This window comes from Vespa mandarinia, chromosome 4 (assembly GCF_050613455.1).
Source record: "Vespa mandarinia isolate Hongniang chromosome 4, ASM5061345v1, whole genome shotgun sequence".
Classification (NCBI taxonomy): domain Eukaryota; kingdom Metazoa; phylum Arthropoda; class Insecta; order Hymenoptera; family Vespidae; genus Vespa; species Vespa mandarinia.
Genome location: NC_140813.1, coordinates 2,112,501 through 2,132,500, shown reverse-complemented (window position 1 = coordinate 2,132,500; position 20,000 = coordinate 2,112,501). Strand labels below are relative to the sequence as shown.

The 20,000-nt window shown below is 28.6% G+C and overlaps 4 protein-coding genes across 14 annotated transcripts in view; 2 read left to right on the top strand and 2 right to left on the bottom strand.

The window, feature by feature from the left end:
- The first annotated feature begins 3,331 nt into the window (after positions 1–3,331).
- Positions 3,332–7,131, top strand: Shmt (serine hydroxymethyl transferase). Of its 4 annotated transcripts, none has more exons than XM_035878892.2 (6): positions 3,332–3,477; positions 5,317–5,510; positions 5,606–5,817; positions 5,879–6,203; positions 6,303–6,802; positions 6,886–7,129. In XM_035878892.2, exons 2-6 carry the CDS (start codon positions 5,320–5,322, stop codon positions 7,050–7,052), a joined length of 1,395 nt encoding a protein of 464 aa, XP_035734785.1. In that variant the 5' UTR covers positions 3,332–3,477; positions 5,317–5,319; the 3' UTR covers positions 7,053–7,129. The 4 variants fall into 4 exon arrangements, with proteins under 4 accessions (XP_035734785.1, XP_035734780.1, XP_035734787.1 ...); XM_035878887.2 differs by lacking the exon at positions 3,332–3,477 and adding an exon at positions 3,861–4,500 and having other exon boundaries at positions 6,886–7,131; XM_035878894.2 differs by lacking the exon at positions 3,332–3,477 and adding an exon at positions 4,665–4,954.
- A 1,712-nt stretch (positions 7,132–8,843) lies between these two features.
- LOC118447065 (Golgi to ER traffic protein 4 homolog) lies at positions 8,844–11,623 on the bottom strand. The gene is made up of 7 exons (XM_085656291.1): positions 11,362–11,623; positions 11,200–11,278; positions 10,580–10,814; positions 10,356–10,494; positions 10,106–10,246; positions 9,750–10,005; positions 8,844–9,680 (listed from the first exon to the last, which is right to left on the bottom strand). Exons 1-6 carry the CDS (start codon positions 11,472–11,474, stop codon positions 9,756–9,758), a joined length of 957 nt encoding a protein of 318 aa, XP_085512417.1. The 5' UTR covers positions 11,475–11,623; the 3' UTR covers positions 8,844–9,680; positions 9,750–9,755.
- Positions 11,624–12,088: 465 nt separating this feature from the next.
- On the top strand, positions 12,089–16,391 carry LOC118447063 (uncharacterized). 3 transcript variants are annotated; one of them, XM_085656285.1, is made up of 7 exons: positions 12,089–12,231; positions 13,296–13,538; positions 13,690–14,068; positions 14,159–14,549; positions 14,639–14,761; positions 15,093–15,225; positions 15,311–16,391. In XM_085656285.1, the coding sequence occupies exons 2-7, from the start codon at positions 13,297–13,299 to the stop codon at positions 15,357–15,359; spliced, it is 1,317 nt and encodes a 438-aa protein (XP_085512411.1). In that variant the 5' UTR covers positions 12,089–12,231; position 13,296; the 3' UTR covers positions 15,360–16,391. The 3 variants fall into 3 exon arrangements, with proteins under 3 accessions (XP_085512411.1, XP_035734388.1, XP_085512410.1); XM_035878495.2 differs by lacking the exon at positions 12,089–12,231 and adding an exon at positions 12,363–12,504; XM_085656284.1 differs by lacking the exon at positions 12,089–12,231 and adding an exon at positions 12,534–12,645.
- LOC118447064 (protein-L-histidine N-pros-methyltransferase) overlaps positions 13,343–20,000 on the bottom strand; it is a 33,549-nt gene continuing 26,891 nt past the window's right edge. Inside the window, exons 3-9 of one of the 6 annotated variants that reach the window (XM_085656288.1) lie at positions 19,427–19,639; positions 18,557–18,947; positions 18,311–18,449; positions 15,024–15,165; positions 14,619–14,743; positions 14,193–14,294; positions 13,343–13,381 (exon numbers count right to left, since the gene is read on the bottom strand). In XM_085656288.1, the coding sequence (XP_085512414.1) occupies positions 18,366–18,449; positions 18,557–18,947; positions 19,427–19,639 (688 nt within the window). In that variant the 3' untranslated portion in view covers positions 13,343–13,381; positions 14,193–14,294; positions 14,619–14,743; positions 15,024–15,165; positions 18,311–18,365. Of the gene's footprint in view, positions 13,382–14,192; positions 14,301–14,396; positions 14,538–14,614; positions 14,744–15,023; positions 15,166–18,310; positions 18,450–18,556; positions 18,948–19,426; positions 19,640–20,000 lie in introns of those variants that run through there. The other 5 variants (XM_085656289.1, XM_085656290.1, XM_035878496.2 and 2 more) reach the window with 5 other exon arrangements.

The following is a 20,000-nucleotide window of genomic DNA, read 5'->3' as shown; positions in this document are numbered from 1 at the left end:
ATATAAATAATGATCCTAAATCGATCTTGCGTGTCCTAATAATTATTACCAAATACATCCTCTTATTGCTGACTAATATCAGTTCATGAATGAGAATTTTTCTAAGTCTTTTCATGCGCTAATAACGACCATATAATGATGAAACGTTTATATTTACATAAAATAGAATAAATCGTAGTCCTTAAACGATATTTTGTACGTTCAAATCAACATAAAAGCGCTAAAGTGCTTCGATGAATACACGCATACATACATCAATACATATATCAATACATACATCAATACATAGACAAAAATGTAATCACTTAACATTATGCGCGAATATGTTAATTACATTTTTTGTTCTCTTTATATACATATATAAAAATATATAAAGCGCGCGCACACATACGAACACAAACACACGCATTATAGATAGCAGAGACAGGTGGATATACATATATATATATATATACATATATATATACACATACACACACATATAAATACACATACATATATTTTGACGCTTATGTTCCTCGATGAGAACAATTTGTAGTGACTGATAATGATGACGATGATGATAATGATGATGATGATGATGATAATGATGATGATGATGATGATGATAATGAAAATGATCATGTTCGTAAAAATAATGTGAGTTATGAAATAATACTAAGATTGCTCTGACGTTATATACATATATGTATATATATATACACACATACACATACTTACATACATGTATATATACATATATGTATATGTATATAATAGCAAACACACGTACTTTTTTTTTTGCAAAAGAATCACAAGTGTTTACCGAAAGAAATCGTTTAAGTTATTAAAACTGTACGACAATGCAAATAAAAGAGTTAGTTCATGTTTAGTGATAATTTTGTGAGAGAAGTGATTCTTTTTTTTTTTGTGTTTTTAAATAAAATAAGAAGAGATGAAATAAGTCCTGTTTTATTTTCTGTTCTTTCATTCTTTTTTTTTTTTCTTTTTTTTTTTTGGGGTGGGGTTTCTTTTTTTTCTCCTTTTACGATGAATTCCATCGAACTTTTATGGATTTGATCTGATCAATGAAATGCCGATACTTAATTCAACTGGTAATCATAAAAGTTATCATTTCTATGTCTATATATTTTTGATTTAGAAATATATTTCGACAGATATATAAATATATATATATATATATATATATATATATATTTGGATATTATTTATTCTTTTTATTTTTTTATTATTATTATTATTATTATTTTTTTTTTTTTTTTTTTTTTTTTTTTTTTTTTGACGGAGACAAAAGAAAAATAGAAAAGAATATAAGTGCATCGATATTTTTGAAAAGCAATTCTTTTTCCTTCTATGTAATATTGAAATGTTATAAAAATGAGAAAAAAATAAAAAAGAAACAAAAATATAACGTGCGAGACGGAATATGTTATTTAACATTTCAAATGATCTTTTTTTGCTATCATTTTCGTAATAAAAATGACTGAATTAATACAAACATTAATACATTATATATACGCACGAAATGTATATATATGTAGATAAATATCTCCACGCCATCGTCGACTTAACAAATAAAACCTTTTCCATTATATTTGAAGAAAAAAAAAATATTCATGAAAAGAAATATCACTTGATTATTTTCTCCTCTAATAATTTTTTGTCTAAATGTGTTTACACGTTACATTTATAATATGTATATGTACGTTCACAAAACGAATGAGAGATAAAGAAGAAATTACATTTACAATTACATGTATAATAAGTAAATAATAATCTACGATAGAGATCTTTGAAAAAAAAAGAAAAAAAAAAAGAAAAAAAATATATATATATATATATATATATATATATATGTTAATATTTAAAATGTTAAAATTAAAAAGATACCGAAGATATTACAGTAAATACTTGGCGGCATTACACAAAAATAGTTTACATGATATTCTGGAATTATTATTTTTAATTAAGATTTATAGTAATGATTTTCAAGAAAAAAAAAAAATAAATAAAAGAAAGAAAAAACAAATACAAGAACGATATATTTCGGCTCCTCGAAAAAAAAAAGATCTGTTTGATAATAATTAAAAATATAATGTTCCTTTTCTCTCCAGATGTAAAAAAAAAAAAGAAGAGTACAGAACACCGCTGATATGATTTATAATGTTTATAAGTCATATATATATATATATATATATATGGGAATTTTAATTTTATTAATTTTATCATTTTCCAAATCATCAAAAAAATTTAATTTAAAATTTAATTCATTATATTAAATTAATTTTTAACTTCTTTTATCAACATTCTGCATATTAACATGATTATATATATATATATATCATTTTCTCGATAGAATCATTTAATAAAAATTATGAAATTCTTTCTTTGCATATAACATGTGTCTAAATCATTGATGACCTTGATAGTAATCGTTCCTATATCTTTCCTAGGCCAAGCTGTTGATTAGTATGTTCCACTAATCTGTAAGAAAGATAGAGATAGAGAGAGAGAATGAATGAATGAATTTATAATATTTAAAAAACTTTCTTCGAGATTAATAGGCGTATATAATAAATTACAAGGAGTTACAAACAATTCAATTTTTATCGAATATATGTAATTTCTTTTATAAACGTTCTAATTTCATTGAGGTTAGATAAATTTAAAAAAAAAAAAAAATGAAAAAAGAGAAAAGCAGAAAAAAAAAATGGAAAGAAAAAAAATTGAATGAAACGATGTACGTACGCATACGCGTATATACACTTTTCTCCATTATTTTCTTCGATTTCGACAGAAAAACAACCTATTAATTATTACAATGGTTCTTTTTCTTATTGTCTGACGATTCACCGCCATTTTGTTTTTTTCTATTGTCAATCCTTTTTTCTATTGTCAATCTTCGAAAAAAAAAGAAAATAAAAAGAAAGAAAAAGAAACGATTATATTAAGAATAATAAACATAATGATCGATTGCTTTTATTAAAAACTCTAAAAAAGAATATAATATTAATTATAACGACAAAGTTAAAAAGATCGTAATATTGAAAGGATATATATAATATACATATTATATTATTTTCAACGAAAGATATGGTACAATAATTATTAACATAATTCATATTATAATTAATAAAAGAAAAATCGTTTATCTGTGACGTCGAAGCGATTCAATTAAATGGAATTCTTTTGCACAATGTAATAACGAAATGCGTTGACGCACATTAACGAGAGCACAAGTAATAATCGCATAAAAATAAATTGAAAAAAAGAAAAGAGAAAAAAGAAAAAAAAGAAATATTCAAGTTATATGCGTGTCAGTCCGTGCAATGAGTTATGCAAATATGATAACGAGGTTATATAAAAACAAGTAGTTTGTTGTAAGCCGAAGAAAAACGTTATTGGTGATGAAAATATTTTCCAAAGGGAATTAAATAAACTGGAAAATCAACGATTATTGGAATAATTTGTGATTGTGTACGTTAAATCGATAAACTACTTTCAAATTAACTTTCTCGTTCGACGAACGTATTAGAAAGTAAATCTGATCTTGAACGATTGAATAAATACATATACATATATATACATACATATATATATATATATATGTATATGTATATATCGTTTTTTATTAATCGTATCTTGAAGAATTTTCTTGAACATTATTATATGTATATGTATATATCTATATATATATATATATATATATATATATATATATATATTGTGTTGTACCTTTTAACACATGGATACGTACGTACATGTACATATATGTTATCACTTAAAATTCGAGTAGACTCTTATCAAATGGATAATAGAATGAAGGAATTTTAGGGGAAAAGATTAAAGAAACTTTTATCATTGAACGGAAATTGATTTTATTTTCATTTTAAAATGTAATAATTTAAGTGTATTTCCTCTAGTGTATACGTGAAAATGGCGAAAAATTAGAAAGGTCCTATTACGATATAGATCAGTATAGAGTTAGAAAAGCCATATATGGAACGGGCTTTATACGCTTCAGATATACACGCGGATTATTTCGTAAACGTAAATTATTGAGAGAAATTTTAATATTCATTTTTATCGTGATCCATTAGATTTATTTTAGGTTATACCTCAATTAAGTTATCTATTATAGATAAAATAAAACCATAAATATCATAAGTGAAGAAACATCTTTGGATTCAACGTGCGTTTATCATTAATAAAAATTATTTACGGAACGTCGCGTTGTTGTCGTAAAATTGTATATATTTAAATTACGTTAGTTCATTCGTTGATCATTGAATAAAAAAACAAAAAATGTTTCGTACGTGTATTAATTTAAATCGTCGCGGTTTTCGATTGGCACGAAGGAACTTACTTCTTAAACGAACAACATGCGGCATGAATGCCGTTGAAATTCCTCAAGGATATATTTTAAACGATCGTTACATTTCGCATAAGAGTTTCCATGTTACTACACGTGCAACCACTTGTGGCGTTTCGAATCAAAAAGTAAGAAATTAACCTTTCTCTTTTCTTTTAAATTATCGTCTTATAATTATCTCATTTGTATTTATACATATGTGTGTGTATATATATATTTTTTTTTTTAAACATGTATATGTGTGTGTGTCTGAGGTGATATATATATATACACACACACATGACGCGCGCGTTTTATCTTAATTCGAATTAATACTTATAAAAGTTTGAACGGATCTATCTCTTAATTATTGATACTTAACTTTTGTATTTGTATTGAATAAGGTACATTAATGAAAAAATATCTTTCATGTTTCGAGAGATTATAATTTTAATCAGTCGTATCATTCGAATAATTAAGAAAGAAAGAAAGCTTGTTATAAGAGCGTGCAAAATCAATTGATTTTTTAGTAAAATCCATAAAAAAAAAAAAAGAAAAAAAACGTCGAATATTTCAAATTTTTTCTTCGTATTCGTAATAATCGTAAGTATTAAGATAAGTATAATAAATAAATATGTTTATCATTGTAAAGCATAATGAGTAAATCGTGTCAAGGGTTATCCTTGAAATTTTCTATACTTTTAAAATACGTAAGTAGATTAATGAATAAAATACATTTGGTAGGATCATTTAACATTCGTGGTAAAGCCTTCGTATTGTTAATACGTTCATAAAGTGTTAAATAAATTTTTATTTTTTTTTTATTTTCCTCCTTTTTATATTACACTTAATACAGTTAACTTTTTAAGTTACAGGTAATTAGTTTTTACTTTACGACTTACGTAAGTTGTTTTTTTTTTTTATTACTTTTAATTTTCTTTCATTTTCCGTGCTGTCTGATATAGACGATGCCTGATATACTGTATGGTAATGTCTGGGAACTTGACCCAGAATTATTTAAGTTAATGGAAAAAGAAAAGAAACGTCAACACTCTGGCCTTGAAATGATTGCCAGTGAAAATTTTACATCTCTTAGTGTATTACAATGTTTAAGTTCTTGTCTTCATAATAAATACAGCGAGGGTCTTCCTGGACAAAGGTAATAATATTGTTGTTTTAGTTTATATTATTTTAATTAAGATTTTTCACTTTATCATATTAAAATAATATTTATCTATAATTTGATGATATTAGATATTATGGAGGAAATGAATACATAGATGAGATAGAAATATTAGCACAGAAAAGATCTTTAGAGGCATTTAATTTAAATCCTGAAGAATGGGGATGCAATGTACAACCTTATTCTGGAAGTCCTGCCAATTTTGCAGTATATACGGGATTGTTAGAACCACATGGTCGTATCATGGGCTTAGATCTTCCAGATGGTGGACATCTTACGCATGGTAAATATTAAACATTGTATAATCTTATATCTCTCATAATAATTGTAATTGTATTCTTTAGGATTTTTTACTCCAACCAAGAAGATTTCAGCAACATCCATCTTTTTTGAATCAATGCCTTATAAAGTTAATCCTGAAACGGGTTTCATTGATTATGATAAATTAGCAGAGCAAGCACAATTGTTTAAACCTAAAATTATTATAGCAGGAGTGTCTTGTTACAGTAGATGTTTAGATTATAAAAGATTTAGAGAAATTGCAGATCAGAACAATGCTTACTTGTTCAGTGATATGGCCCATGTTTCTGGTTTAGTCGCAGCAGGTTTAATTCCTAGTCCATTCGAATACAGTGACGTTGTTTCAACTACAACTCATAAAACTTTGAGGTTAATCAATACAAAATATTACAAAACAATTTAATCTATCTTATATATTATATATATTGTCAATTTATATGATGTTTTTCTTTTTTATGTTTTTAACAGGGGTCCTCGTGCTGGTGTCATTTTTTACAGAAAAGGCATTAGAAGTGTTACAAAAGATGAAAAGAAAATTATGTATGATTTAGAAAATAGAATTAATCAAGCAGTATTCCCGGGACTTCAGGGTGGACCTCATAATCATGCAATTGCTGCCATTGCTACGACAATGAAGCAAGTTAAAACACCTGAATTTCATGCTTATCAAAAACAAATCATTTCTAATGCAAAGAGATTGTGTGTTGGCTTACAAAATCTTGGTTACAAGATTAGCACTGGAGGAACTGATGTTCATATGCTTTTAGTAGATTTAAGACCCTTTGGAATTACAGGTTCTAAAGCAGAAAAAATTTTAGAAGAAATTTCGATAGCATGTAATAAAAATACTACTCCCGGTGATAAAAGTGCCCTTAATCCTGGTGGTATTAGATTAGGTACACCAGCACTGACTACACGTGGTTTCAAAGAAGAAGACATAGATAAAGTTGTCAATTTTATACATAAAGGTGAATTAATATTATCTTCTTATTTAAATGAAAATGTACTTCCATTTAATCATATAATAATTTGATTAAATTTATTTATTTAGGATTACTATTATCTAAGGAAATAAGTAAAATTTCTGGACCTAAACTTGTAGATTTTAAGCAAGTATTGAATACTAATGCCGATATCAAAGCTAAAGTTGCTGCATTAAAAGAGGAAGTAGAAACTTTCTCTCACCAATTTCCAATTCCAGGAATTGAACAATATTAATTATTTTTATATTAAAAAAAAAAAATCTCATATAAATCTTATCTTTATATTTAGTAAGAAAAATGTTTTTTGAACATATATAATAATTTTATAACTAGTATTTACTTTATATAAAATATGTAATACTTTATATAAAACTTATATAATACTTTATATAAAAGTTGTGTCATGTATTCTAAAGTATTATTTAGAAATGATTGATTTTTTAAGAAAGTGATATTATTTTTTTCAGATTTATATATTATAAATATGCAATAAAAAAAATACGTTATTATCATTACAGTTTACACTTTTTGTTATAATTTAATAAATGTAAATTGCTTTTAGAAAAAGTAATTTATGGAATGTGTTCTTTTGCAAATATTAAATATGTTTAGTTATAATAAATGTATATATATATATTTTTTTTCTTTTTTTTCAAAAGGTATGTTAATAAGAAAGTAATAATTAAAAGTTAGCATTTATTTCTAATGTTTTGGGTCATATAAATTGCATTACATATTGCAGTTCAGTATATTCATTGATTGTTTACTATATAACATATACGTGATAATTTATAATGTAATATTTTTTGCACACAACATTTGAGGATTTTTACACTCAAGATTATATTGTTATTGTAACATGAATTGTTAAGAAAACAAAAAAAAAAATAACAAAGTACCTACGAGATATTAATTCGTAGTTCTTTTTTCTTTTTTTTTCTTTTTTTTTTCTTTTTTTTTTTTTTTTAGTTCTCTGATAATGCCTACTATAAATTGTACATACTAATAATTATCTAAATTTATCTTTATATTATATGCATTTATTTATATCTATATATAAATTCGTTACCGCGCTAAAATGGTTTTAATCATTAATTCAATCATTAATTATTTTATTTATGGTATGAAGCCTATAAACGATACATTCATAATAAAGTTCACATTCAATTTATACACATAACATCTGCAGTTTATTTTTGTTCTATAGAGCATGATATGAATGACTTCTTTACAGATATTAACAATCATATTGGACAAATTATAATTAGTTTGAAAATAAAGTAGGAATACAGGAACTGGTTAAAGTCATTTATGCCGATTAATTTGTGTCTTGATTTTATAAAATTTTGCTGTTATTAAATATATTTAATTTTTTTTTTTAAATTGTAATTTCTTAAAATAACGACTAAATGATTTGAGTTAATTTTAGCGGATCTTAAACATAATTTTATATATTTGTACATTATTTCTTTCTGCCAGTTATGTGATAATTATGTTAGAATCTTCTAATATTAAATATTTGAATTTATTATCCTGGATGTAACATTAGCATTTTTTTTTCTTTTTTTTTTCTTTTTTTTTTTTTTTAAATAAAATCATAAATAACGAAGAATATTTAAAATTTAAAGATAATTTTGCTATTGTTACTCAAAAACATGATTTTGTCTGATTGTTTTTCTTTTTTTTTCTTTTTTTTTCTTTTTTTTTTTTTTTTTTTTTTTTCTTTTTTTTTTTCTTTAATAATTATCAATCGATACTCTAAATATTGCAAAAATATTTTCTATATAAAATATACTTACAATTATATTAACAAATTTTTTTCTTTTTTATTTTCTGATAAAGATACAACGTACTCATTCATGAAATTAAAAGAAACATATATGTATATTTCAATGATTACACCCACAAATTACAAGAAATAAATTCATTGTTTTTATCCAATAACCGAATATTTTGTATATATACACATATTTATATAATAACATATACGAGTGTATTTATTACAAATCTAAGATTTTAATTAAGCATTATTTGTTTTCGTTTAATTTTTTTTATACCAATATGTTATAATTATTTTTAATATTATCATTTCATTGTTCACGACCACTTTATTTCTTTTCTTTTTTATTATTGTTATTTTTTTTCTTTTTTTTTTGTTTTTTTTTTTTTTTTGTTTTTTCCTTAACTTACGATGCAACACATTAGATTAGTGTTAATTGTAAAAGTTCCATTTTTTTTTGTGTAATGGCAGATTAAAATAAATAAGTATATTGCTTGCAACTACAAATTACAATTTACACTCAATATTTATACGAGCGAATGCATTAAGAATCTTATGTCGGAAGTTACAATGTTACGATTACGTCAGGTTTATTTGTCTTGCGATGTAGCTTATATAAAATAAATCTTTGATCTAACAATTACGCGCAAATACATGCTTTAGTGATTATATGTATGATAAATAGGACATTATTGTTAATGGTATATTCATTATCGAGCTTTTTTCACTCGGTTTTTTTATTAGCCTATATCTGCTGAATTCATTACAGCTAATGCAAATTTATTTTGTGTAACTAGATAATTAATATTTCATAATCACGTGTATATTTAATCATTGTCCTTTTAAAACTGCTTTAAAACTGGAATATTAGTATGTAAAACAGATTATTTTGGGGGCTATTTTGAATTCAGTATATACATGCCACAAATATTTTTAAAAATCCTTTCGATATTCTTCCCCCACATACTTTCATACCTAAGGCTTCTGCATCTAATGTTTCCTGAAATCTATACTGCATCACTTCTTTTAAAATTTTACGATTGCAGGCATATGAGATGGAGGAGATACAGGAGCTGAAAATATCTGGGACGAAGGAATAAAAAAAAGATTCAGTATTTACTACTTGTATCACACTGCCCAGTGTTGTCTAACCTTTAATCAGTCAAGTTCTTGTGTCGCGTGCGACGTCGATGCTATATTTCGCTGTTCATCGTCTGAATCCTCTTCTTCTAAACCATTAAAAAATGATTGCAAAAGTGATCCAAATAATCCAGTATTACGAGGACGTGGTGGTGGGACATTGAAGAATAACTGGCCTATTTTATCTAAATATTGACGATAACAAGGATCTCTGTTCAAGGATATCTGATATTGATCGCAAAGAACTGTAAAAACTCCTAATTTACCGCTGGAAAGATAATATTAAAATTTTAATGTAAAAGGTGGATTTCAAAATTATTATTATTATTATTATTTAAATTTCTTTTATATATTTTTAACGTACTAACCTATCAATTGTTTTTAATAAGAAGAATAGAAAGTTCAATAAAGGAAGAAGATATGGTGGACCGCTATTTATTTTTGGATGTCGAGAAGTATAAGAATTAAATACTTCCTGTGCAGTTTTCTTATTTTGTAAACAAAGATATCTATAAGATATAAAACAAATAAAATTAATATTTTGTAGTAATAATGTTATAGAAAAAAAAAAAAAAAAAAAAAAAAAATCTTATATCAAAAACAACTTTGAATACATACTGCAAAACTGCTTGGGCTATAAAAAGGTCTATTTCATTTGAATATCCACGTTGTTCATGTAATTCTACTAACATTGCGGCACATCCAGAACCATCTTTACTATGTATGAAATGTTGTTTAGCCATTAAATAATTTTTCTCTAAAAATGTGATATGTAAATGTGTTGTTTAATTGACATACGTTAATTGATGGATGAGACAATTTTATAATATATTTTCTATTACCTCTCCAAAATACTTGTGCCATTCTTTGATGTAATTCAGGATCTCCAGTTTTATGATTTGTACCTTTTGTACTCCATCGAAGAGCCGACTGTACAAATGATTCTCTTTCGGGAGAGAACGGGCTCATTAAACTAAACAGATGTGTTATCTTTTCGAAATATTCCGATGATGGTTGTAACTCTGATTGTATTAAAACGTTTACTAATAAAATTCCTAAGTCGGCTCCGCTAACATGCTGCAAAAATATAATTGTAATATATAATGGAAGTTCAAATGACACTTTCTGCAATAATTATTAACACAAATGACATTTATAAAATGCACAATAGCTCAAATGCTCAAATATATTTTTACTATGGAATGTTCCTAGAATTGATTTTTTCTCATTGATATTAAATAAGCAAGAGTCATAGAAAACAATATACAAATGGAAGTAAAATTCTTTTGAAATTTTATATAAAATATCATAATGTTTATGTCAATACAGTTTAAATAAAGTCTATAATTAGAAATGTCGACCTTTTACAGGCATACGAAAAATCTAATACGTTCATTTTATCGAAAAAACATTTTTAATAATTCTTTCATTATGTTTAAAATATTTTCGATTTTTAATATACCTGTTCGTGCTGTAACAAAAGTAAAGATCCATTGTACAATAATTCCAATAATTCTGCATACTTCTTCTGTCCGAGATATCTAGACAAAAAGGTTAGGTGATCATGATGATTTTACGAAAATCATGGTAGAAATCGTGCAAACAAACGATCTAACAGACTCACCTGAAATATAAAGTTCTGTACATTTGATGAGCTTCATAATAATTTTCTGAATTTATAGATGCTTCTAATTTTGCTAAAACTCGCTGAACACCGTGATTATACCGCGAGGCCATGTTTATGCTTGATAGGGATGTTTTTATTTACCAATTGGCAATCACGATATTATTTTTGCGATTGGTACCATTGCTATTCGATTAATAATGCGGTCAACGAATTTACAAGTATATCAAAGTACAAATCTAACATAACGTTATAACATACAAATTATAATCTTGATCATTTTGACCATCGTCCGATAGATCGTATCATGTTATAAAATTAACCAATCAAATCGTTCGTTTAACCATGATATTTGAATAAATATAAGTACCGATCATAATCTTTTATTAAATAAATGACAAATCATGATGCTCCTTAATGATGATAAATGATATGATAATAATTCGTTGATAAACATTAATTAACGATACGTAAAACTATTAACGTTATATGTATATACTAACGTTACTAACGTTACGGCGAATGGGTAAAAGATAAAAAAAAAAAAAAGAAAAAAAAAGGAGAGAAAAAAACCAAAGTGGTGGGAAGGAGTTACGCGTTGCGCACTATTGCTAAAAGCGGTTCATACATAGCGCGTATGTATAAACTGTCATATATATATATATATATATATAGTGTATGAGTAACAAAAGATAAAGTAATATTGATAAATGCGCAAAGCGTCGTCGCGTTTCCTATCCCGGTGAGCGGCGTCCGCGCTGGTCGACGCGCAACAATGAGTACGTTTTCTAGTAGCTAGGCCGAGAGTGGGCGAGAGAAAGAGATTGGTGGTAGGAGAGAGGTTGAGTGGGAAGAAGGGGGGGACGAAAAGTAAGTATGGAATGAGTGAAGGTGGTAACGTGGAGGGAGGAGAGGTAGTCGCGTGTAGGGAGCAATGCGGTGGAAGCGCCTCTCGCGGTAAACCGGCGAAACTATACTCGCGGAAATAATTATCGCGATTTATGTTATTTGCAAATACGAACGGGGATTAATTAATCGCGGTAACATGTCGAATAAGAACGATTAGGGGGCGAACGGGTGTTGTCGCCGTTGCCACCTATCTGTCGATAGTGCGAGTGAAAGGAGTTGGCTGCCCGGTGCGGGGTGAGTCCTGAGAAAACTTCGTTCATTCCCCTCCCGCTTTTCTTAAAGGGGGGCGGTGGCTCGTACAAATGTTTTTTTATCGTTTCGTTGCCTCCGCACCCTGCTTGGCACGCTGCTCTGGCGATAACAATGGCCGAATACGTAAGACCATTTAAGTTTTCGATAACGATCGCCACACTTGCCGATATATCGATGACTAGAATGTATATATACTAACTACCTCGTACGACGGATAGTATAAGCGATTGTAGCACGAATCTTGAAGAGCCCTGATGCGCCCTGTTGCACGTGCGGCTGGCTCACTTTGAAGAATGCGTGATCCCTCTTCACTATGAACCACCCACTATTTCCCCCCTTTTTTTTTCTTTCTTTCTTTCTTTCCTTCTTTCCTTCTTTCCTTCCTTCTTTCTTTCCTTCCTTCTTTCTTTTTTTTCTTTTTTTTTTTCTTTACTAGAACAATCCACTTTGTCTTTCCACGAATTTTACTGTCATAATGATTTGTAGGATTTTTATTCAGAGATATATAAATTTATCTGAAGCACTTTTGATATATTCTTTGCTTTTTGTTTTTCCTTATCTTTTTCTTTTCTCTCTTGCTCTCTTTTTCTTTTGTTTTTTCTTTTTTTTTTTTTTGCTTTTTTTTTTCCCTTTTCTCTGCCCTCATACAATTTTTCTTACTTTGATCATCTTACACAAAAGTATGCATGCAAGAATATTCAAGAATTGAATTAAACACATTGTTTCTCTTAATTATATCATGACCTCTTATATTGAATTTATTTTGTATATAGAATGGACTTGGCAGAAACTATGAAAAATATTGTCGCCAAAGGTATGCAAACAGAGATGGGTCCACCGGGTGGAGGTTCTGGATACCCTGGTAACCCAAGCAGTGCAGGATATGTAACAGAGAAAACATATATGTTAATTCAAGCATATTTGCAAACTAAAAGTTGGAATCCTAGCATTGAATTGTTACAATGTATAGCCGAATATAAGGATGGATCTATAATACCAAGTGCTGCGTACTTACAGTAAGAATAAATATATATTTCTTTTCTTTTCTTTCCTTTTGCTTTTTTTTTTTTTTTTCTTTTTTTGGATACATCAATATAATTTTCTATATTTCTTATTCGATCAATGTGAGACCATTAATCTTTAATATTATTTTTAATGTATATACAGAATGATGGCATCTAGAATGGCAGTGGATTCACAAGGAAGATTGGTTTTGAGAGAAAATGGGAAAATAATATTACCTTATGAACATTTTGCCAATGCTGTGATGATGAAACACATAACTGGGCCACAGGGTATACATTTGGGACTCGAGGGAACAGTTAGGGCCGTTATGGAATCTTATACAATTGGACGAGAATATTTTGGAATGGAGAAGGAATTTATCATTGAGGTTGTACAAAATTGTCCAAATCCAGCTTGTCGATACAAGAATCAATTCGAGATGCAAAAGATGGGCCATATGGCACCTACGTATATTCAAGAAAATGAAGCTACAACATCCCTCTTACGTACAGGTTTTCCACATAATACAGATTTTCAACCAGTAAGGATATAATTTTCTTTATTTTATTGTAAGACCATGATCAGCAATTTGTAAATTGTCTAATATATATTTTATTACTTTTTATAATAGGCATTAAGCGGTGCTAATCCTAATACACACTTACCCATTGGAACCGGTGCAGACATGTCAGAAATGAGAGGTGGTGGGAACCAAATGAATATACAACGTCCACCGAGCCGTCCATCTTTAAATATTCCACATCGGCCTGTGTCTCAAGAAAAAAAAGTATCAACCAATAAACAGCATTATGAATCACTAATATCTAATATTCCTATATCAGATCACAAATTAACAGAATTTTTACGAACAAATCTGGATAATTTGGACAGCCTTAGTGGACTTGGGCTAGGTAATCTTCAAAGTTTAAGCAATGCAAATAAAGATCTGTTAGCTTTACATAATGGTGCTTGGTCGTTAGAAAATGAAAAGGGTTCACGTTCGGGTTCTTCTAATTTGGAAGGTAAATTAGAAATTATTACAAAAACATATCGTTTTTATATTAGAGTAAGTGGATGTTCTACTTACTAACATTTATGATTTTTGATTTAGTTGGACAAGAAAAGATAATTAGAGCTTATACAGAAGTTATAAAAAACACGGCCAGGATGAAGGCTTGTATACGTCCTGCAATGTGCAAACCATATGGAAAACAATCTGAAGCATTACAAAAAAGTAATAATCACACTCTTTTTTAATTCCATGTATATATATATATTTTTTTTTCTTTTTTTATATTTATTATTTGTGGCACATATTAGTTTAATAATAATATTATTATTATTATTATTATTATTATTATTATTATTATTATTATTATTATTAGATACGATTAAATATATTATAGTAGATTTTTAAAATCCTCTCCCTCCCCCCCCGAAAAAAAATTATTAATGGCCACTAATATCGATTAATTTATTTTATAATTTTTGCTTACATATTTTTTGTTCTTTCATTGTGTTGTTTATCGTTGCATTGATTAATTGGTATTATTAATCGGGCGCAGCTTTGGTCGATACGATACAGCTTGTACAATCTCTGAGAAGTATTATACCACCACCTATTATACCAATTGTGAGCTGGAAAAATGAAGATAAACATCGGTTAGATCATACCAGTACTCCTTATCTTCCGGCATTGTAAGTATTGATATAAAATATAATTAATACAAGATTAAATATATTTAAAGAACATTATGAAAGTTATATATTTTGTTTTCTATAGAAAAGCTGGTGGATTAGAAGAATTATGCGAACAGCGCAAGCTAGACTAGATTAAACAGTTTTAGCTTAAATATTATAAGACCAATGTTTCGTCTTTGCGCTCTATGGTGTTCTAGTCAGAAAGTGTATAATGATAATGGGTTGTTTAAATTATTATAAACAACCCAAAAAGGATTGCTCAAAGTTGTTGGCATTTAGGACTTTCAAATACTAAGAGACAAAACGAGTCATGCGTGGACTGTGATAAACGTGGGTAGCAAAGAAATTTATATGTAGAAATGAGAAATCACTCACGGCGTTAAATTAGAAATTCAGGTTTAGCGTTATATTGTTATTATCATTTGATTTTACGTTTAAAAATTTTACCTATGGAGCTTATATAAAATCGAATCGGTTATGTTCACGTCTATTTATAGTTGATATTGTAGAATTATTTTAATAACTCGCCACTTGTGTTCTAATGATTACCTGATTAAAAATATATTACAGTTTTCTAAAAAAAAAAAAAAAAAAAAATGTTCTACATATATGTATTATCATTATTATCTATACATTTATGGATTTATAATTATGTAATCGGTGCAAGGATATAGACATTAATTGATCTTTTTGTAAATTTAAGATTTTAGAATTCGTACGATCGGACAAAGATTACAAACACGATGATGCATTGGAAGCTTTAAAGCACAAAGAAGGAATTGTGATTCCATAAATACTCATTGTATTATTTACATTTTGTACGTTTGTTAAACTTAGTAAGAAAGAGAGAAAGAGAGAGAGAGAGAGAGAATGTGTGAGAGAGACAGGGGGGGGGGGGGAGAGAAAGAGAAAAGAATTTATTATTTATGTTATATAAAAATGAAAAAGAGAGATCTGATCGAGAGTTCAACGTTCATGATTATTAACTAAATACGCATCTTTGCTTTCTCTCGAAAGGTGCATTTGTTTTAATATTTATTTGTAGATTTATAAAGAAAAACATATATATTGTTGTTATTTCTAGTTTTATTAATTATAAATGTCTACAATCTATGTATAAGAGGAATTATAGGTAATAACACGAGACATATATATATAAGTTCCATAGGTAAAAAAAAAAAAAGAAAAAAAAAAAAACGTGTGACATGTGCGTTGCACGCATTAGACTTGATTAAAAAAAAAAAAAAAAAAAAAAAAGGAAAAAAAAAGAAAAAAAAAAGGAAAAGAAAAAAAAAGCAAACGAAACCGATAAATATTTGTTGAATGATAAATTATTTCGTTATTATACGATAACATCGAAGGAAAATAAATTCTAGTTGTGTCTTTAAAATTGTGGTTGGCGTCGACGTTAAATCATCATTTTTTATCATGTATATGGAATATTGATTAGGAACTTTTTTACCTCTGTCGATCGATACCACAACGTAATTTATAAAAAAAAATTAGCTCCTTTCATCAAATAATATTTTTCATTAGATTTCGTTGTTGATAAAAAAAAAAAAAAAAAAAAAAAAAAAAAAAAAAAAAAAAAAAAGAAAAAAAAAAAAGAAAAAAATAATAGAAAAAAAAAAAGAAAAAAGAAGAGAGAAAGAGAATGTGTGTGCGTGAGAGAGTGAGAGAGTAGAGTGAGAGAAAGTAATAGTTCGAAATTTCATCGTTATAAACGCATTTCTACGACGATGGTGAAATGTTTCCTTCTCTTTCTTATTAATATTTAATATTAAATATTATAAATGTGTATACACACGATTATATATATATATATATATATATCTGTGACGACAAGTGGAGTGAGTGTGATGAAAGATTTGTTTAAGCGTGTGCGTGGTCGATGAGCGTTAATAACTTTGGCTATAAAATAGCAAAATTTTATATGGACGCGTATCTATATATATTATAACTATCGAAATACTAATGTTTTTTTTTTTTTTTTTTTTTTTTTTCCTCTAATTACGTTTACACGAATGTGTCTTCTGCATTTGCAGCTACTAATATCGTGCCGATCACGTTGTTTATTTACATTGTTTATACTTTCATCAATATCAAGCTGCGCTAGTTTAAATTACGAAACGCTGAACAAACAACGACGACGAATTGCATAGCGTCGATCCCACTTATCATGTATTTCCGGATTAAAAATAGATGGACTCATTTCTCTCGTAGTAATTATTATAAAAGGAAAATGATGAAAAAATTGAATAAAAAAGAAAAAAGAAGTATATATATATATATATATATATATATATATATGTGTGTATATATATATATATATATAATGAAAAAAAATATAAATAAAAAAAATAAAAAAAATTAATAAAGAAATAAAAAAATACAAAAAAGAAGAAAACGACAAAAAAAGAAGAAGAAGAAGAAGAAAAGAAAAAAAAAGGAACAAACACGCAAACTTCGTGACCGTTTGTCTTGCTGTCGAAGATGATCGACATAATTAAGCATATCCATGACTAAGTCTTCGCAACTATACCAAATTGAGAACAAAAAAAAAAAAGAAAAAGAAAGGAAGAAAGAAAAAGAGAAAAAAGAGGAAGGAAAGGAGCATCCGTAAGATATATATATGTATATATATATATATATAAATATCTGAGTAATCGTTCAATCGAAATCTAGAACATTGAAACGACCTATATAAATCTCGATGTATGTTAGGTTCCTCAGTGATATATATATATATATATATACATATATATATATATATACCTATCCGAAAAAGCGTATTGTTCTTCTCTATCGCGTCGTTTTATCGATACCGTAATTCGCATACACGTAACAACGCACACTCTAACTTTGACAGTAAGATGATTGTAAATTGCGCACCGTTGTCAGTCGATCCGGTATTACCAAGCCCCGGAGGACACGATCAACGATATTGTGCACCAAATGCTATCTCGCCTGTGTCTGCACACTAAGCTCTCGTTGTCGCTTGCCAGTATTGCTCCTCTGTACTCTCGCATTATTCTATTCCATAACTACTGCGATTATTAAAGTTTTTACAAGTGTGACTCGCCTTTATAAAGTTATCCAGATCCATAGATCGATATTTCCTGTTTGTACGTTCCCGGTCATACTACGGTTAGGCCAATCCTCGTTTCATCATGTGCCATCTCCTTAACGTAATCCTCGTATTCGTTGTACAACACCGTATCCTAAAAGTGTTCTTCTTCGATCAGTCGGCTTCTAACGACTATTCTTTATCAACAATTCGCAGGATTTGTTTTTGTTTTGTTTTGTTTTGTTTTGTTTTTTTACTAACTGGTACTGCCTCCAGGACGAAGATGACGTCGTCGAGAAAGTAATAAGCCTGACCCAGGTCGCCCTCGCATAGATAAGGTAGCTTGCTCCATGCTAAACATCTTAGACCCAACGGTGCGAAGACTCTGTCGACTAGGCCAGCAATCTGACCTTCCAGTCCGTTTCCTTTAACTGGCAGATACTCCGACGGTTTGTGATCACCTCTCTCACCTACTTCGACGTATGGACTGAAGGGTAATACCAGGGCTACCACCAGTCGACCTCCTCCCGTCAAGGACCTTCTGAATTGTCTTAACAAACTGTTTGGACGATCGCAACGATCGAGCAAATTCAAGCAAAGTATCACGTCGAAAGGACCAGCTTCCTCGTGCCATTTATCGACGTCCAATACTCTGCAGAAAATATTTTCTTTATCTTTGAAATCCCATATGAGAATGATTTTCGTGTCTGAAGTTGGGGAGGAAGAGGAGGAGGAGGAGGAGGGGGAGGAAGAAAATATCACCAATAGGATTTGGTCGCGACTGAAAATCGTTTTGGGAAAGGGCGTACGAATGTCTATAAAATGTTATACGAGTACATCGCACCCTTCGCTCGCTCACTTAAAATTCGAGTAACCATCGGGAACTGTTACGTCCTCAGACGCGAGGATATAAAAGTATCGTAAACTTCTACTTCAATCAATTCGATGTAATAAACTCTGTTTTCTGTACTCTCTCTCTGTAGATATCTTCAATCTACATAGAAAAATGATGATATGTATCTATCTTACGGAAAAAAAAAAAAAAAAAAAAAAAAAAAAAAAAAAAAAAAAGAAAAAAAAGACAAACAAAAAAAGTAAAAAAGAAAATTAATCAATCATCTTTCTACATACGTGAATTTTCGTTTGGACAATGCCCATCTCATAGGCGGCGAAATATCTGTAGCGTATACTCTATCGAATAAATGAGCCACGTGTGCGGTGGTAGCACCATCGCCAGCTCCCAAATCAACCAGTGAATTCCAAGGACCTTTGAACCCACTAGCTTCCATCAATTTTTCGAATTGCTCGCTGGAGAAGACGTGCATTGAACCTCGACCTAATAATCTGTAATATAAAACAAATAAAAACTTAGCATATCTCTTTTCTCTCTCTCTCTCTCTCTCTCTCTCTCTCTTCTCCTTCGTTTTTTACACATTCCATACATATATAAATATATGTATGGAATCAATGATGATATTAAGCATTTTCAAGATCCACAGATATATTTTGAAATATCCTGAGAGTGTCTTTGATAGATACTCGTGCGAACTAAGTTCACGAAGGGAATCGATCAATGCCTGTTACGAGGAATGCAGAATTTTGATCATCGTACGTTTGGTTACCCTTAACGTTATAAATAAGGCAATGGTGGTCCAGGATTCTTCTCTCTTTCACCGATACTTCTTTTCGATTTGCTCTTCTTTCA

Bases quoted from the DNA above. Each gene is read 5' to 3' on its own strand.
- Shmt (XM_035878887.2), top strand. From the start codon at position 4,306: ATGTTTCGTACGTGTATTAATTTAAATCGTCGCGGTTTTCGATTGGCA. The intron at 4,501-5,316 runs GTAAGAAATTAA...TGTCTGATATAG, and splicing joins GTGGCGTTTCGAATCAAAAA to ACGATGCCTGATATACTGTA. The intron at 5,511-5,605 runs GTAATAATATTG...TGATGATATTAG, and splicing joins GAGGGTCTTCCTGGACAAAG to ATATTATGGAGGAAATGAAT.
- LOC118447065 (XM_085656291.1), bottom strand. From the start codon at position 11,474: ATGGCCTCGCGGTATAATCACGGTGTTCAGCGAGTTTTAGCAAAATTA. The intron at 11,279-11,361 runs GTGAGTCTGTTA...CTTTTTGTCTAG, and splicing joins TACAGAACTTTATATTTCAG to ATATCTCGGACAGAAGAAGT. The intron at 10,815-11,199 runs GTATATTAAAAA...ATATTTTTGCAG, and splicing joins TTTTGTTACAGCACGAACAG to CATGTTAGCGGAGCCGACTT.
- LOC118447063 (XM_085656285.1), top strand. From the start codon at position 13,297: ATGGACTTGGCAGAAACTATGAAAAATATTGTCGCCAAAGGTATGCAA. The intron at 13,539-13,689 runs GTAAGAATAAAT...ATGTATATACAG, and splicing joins CCAAGTGCTGCGTACTTACA to AATGATGGCATCTAGAATGG. The intron at 14,550-14,638 runs GTAAATTAGAAA...TTTTTGATTTAG, and splicing joins GGGTTCTTCTAATTTGGAAG to TTGGACAAGAAAAGATAATT.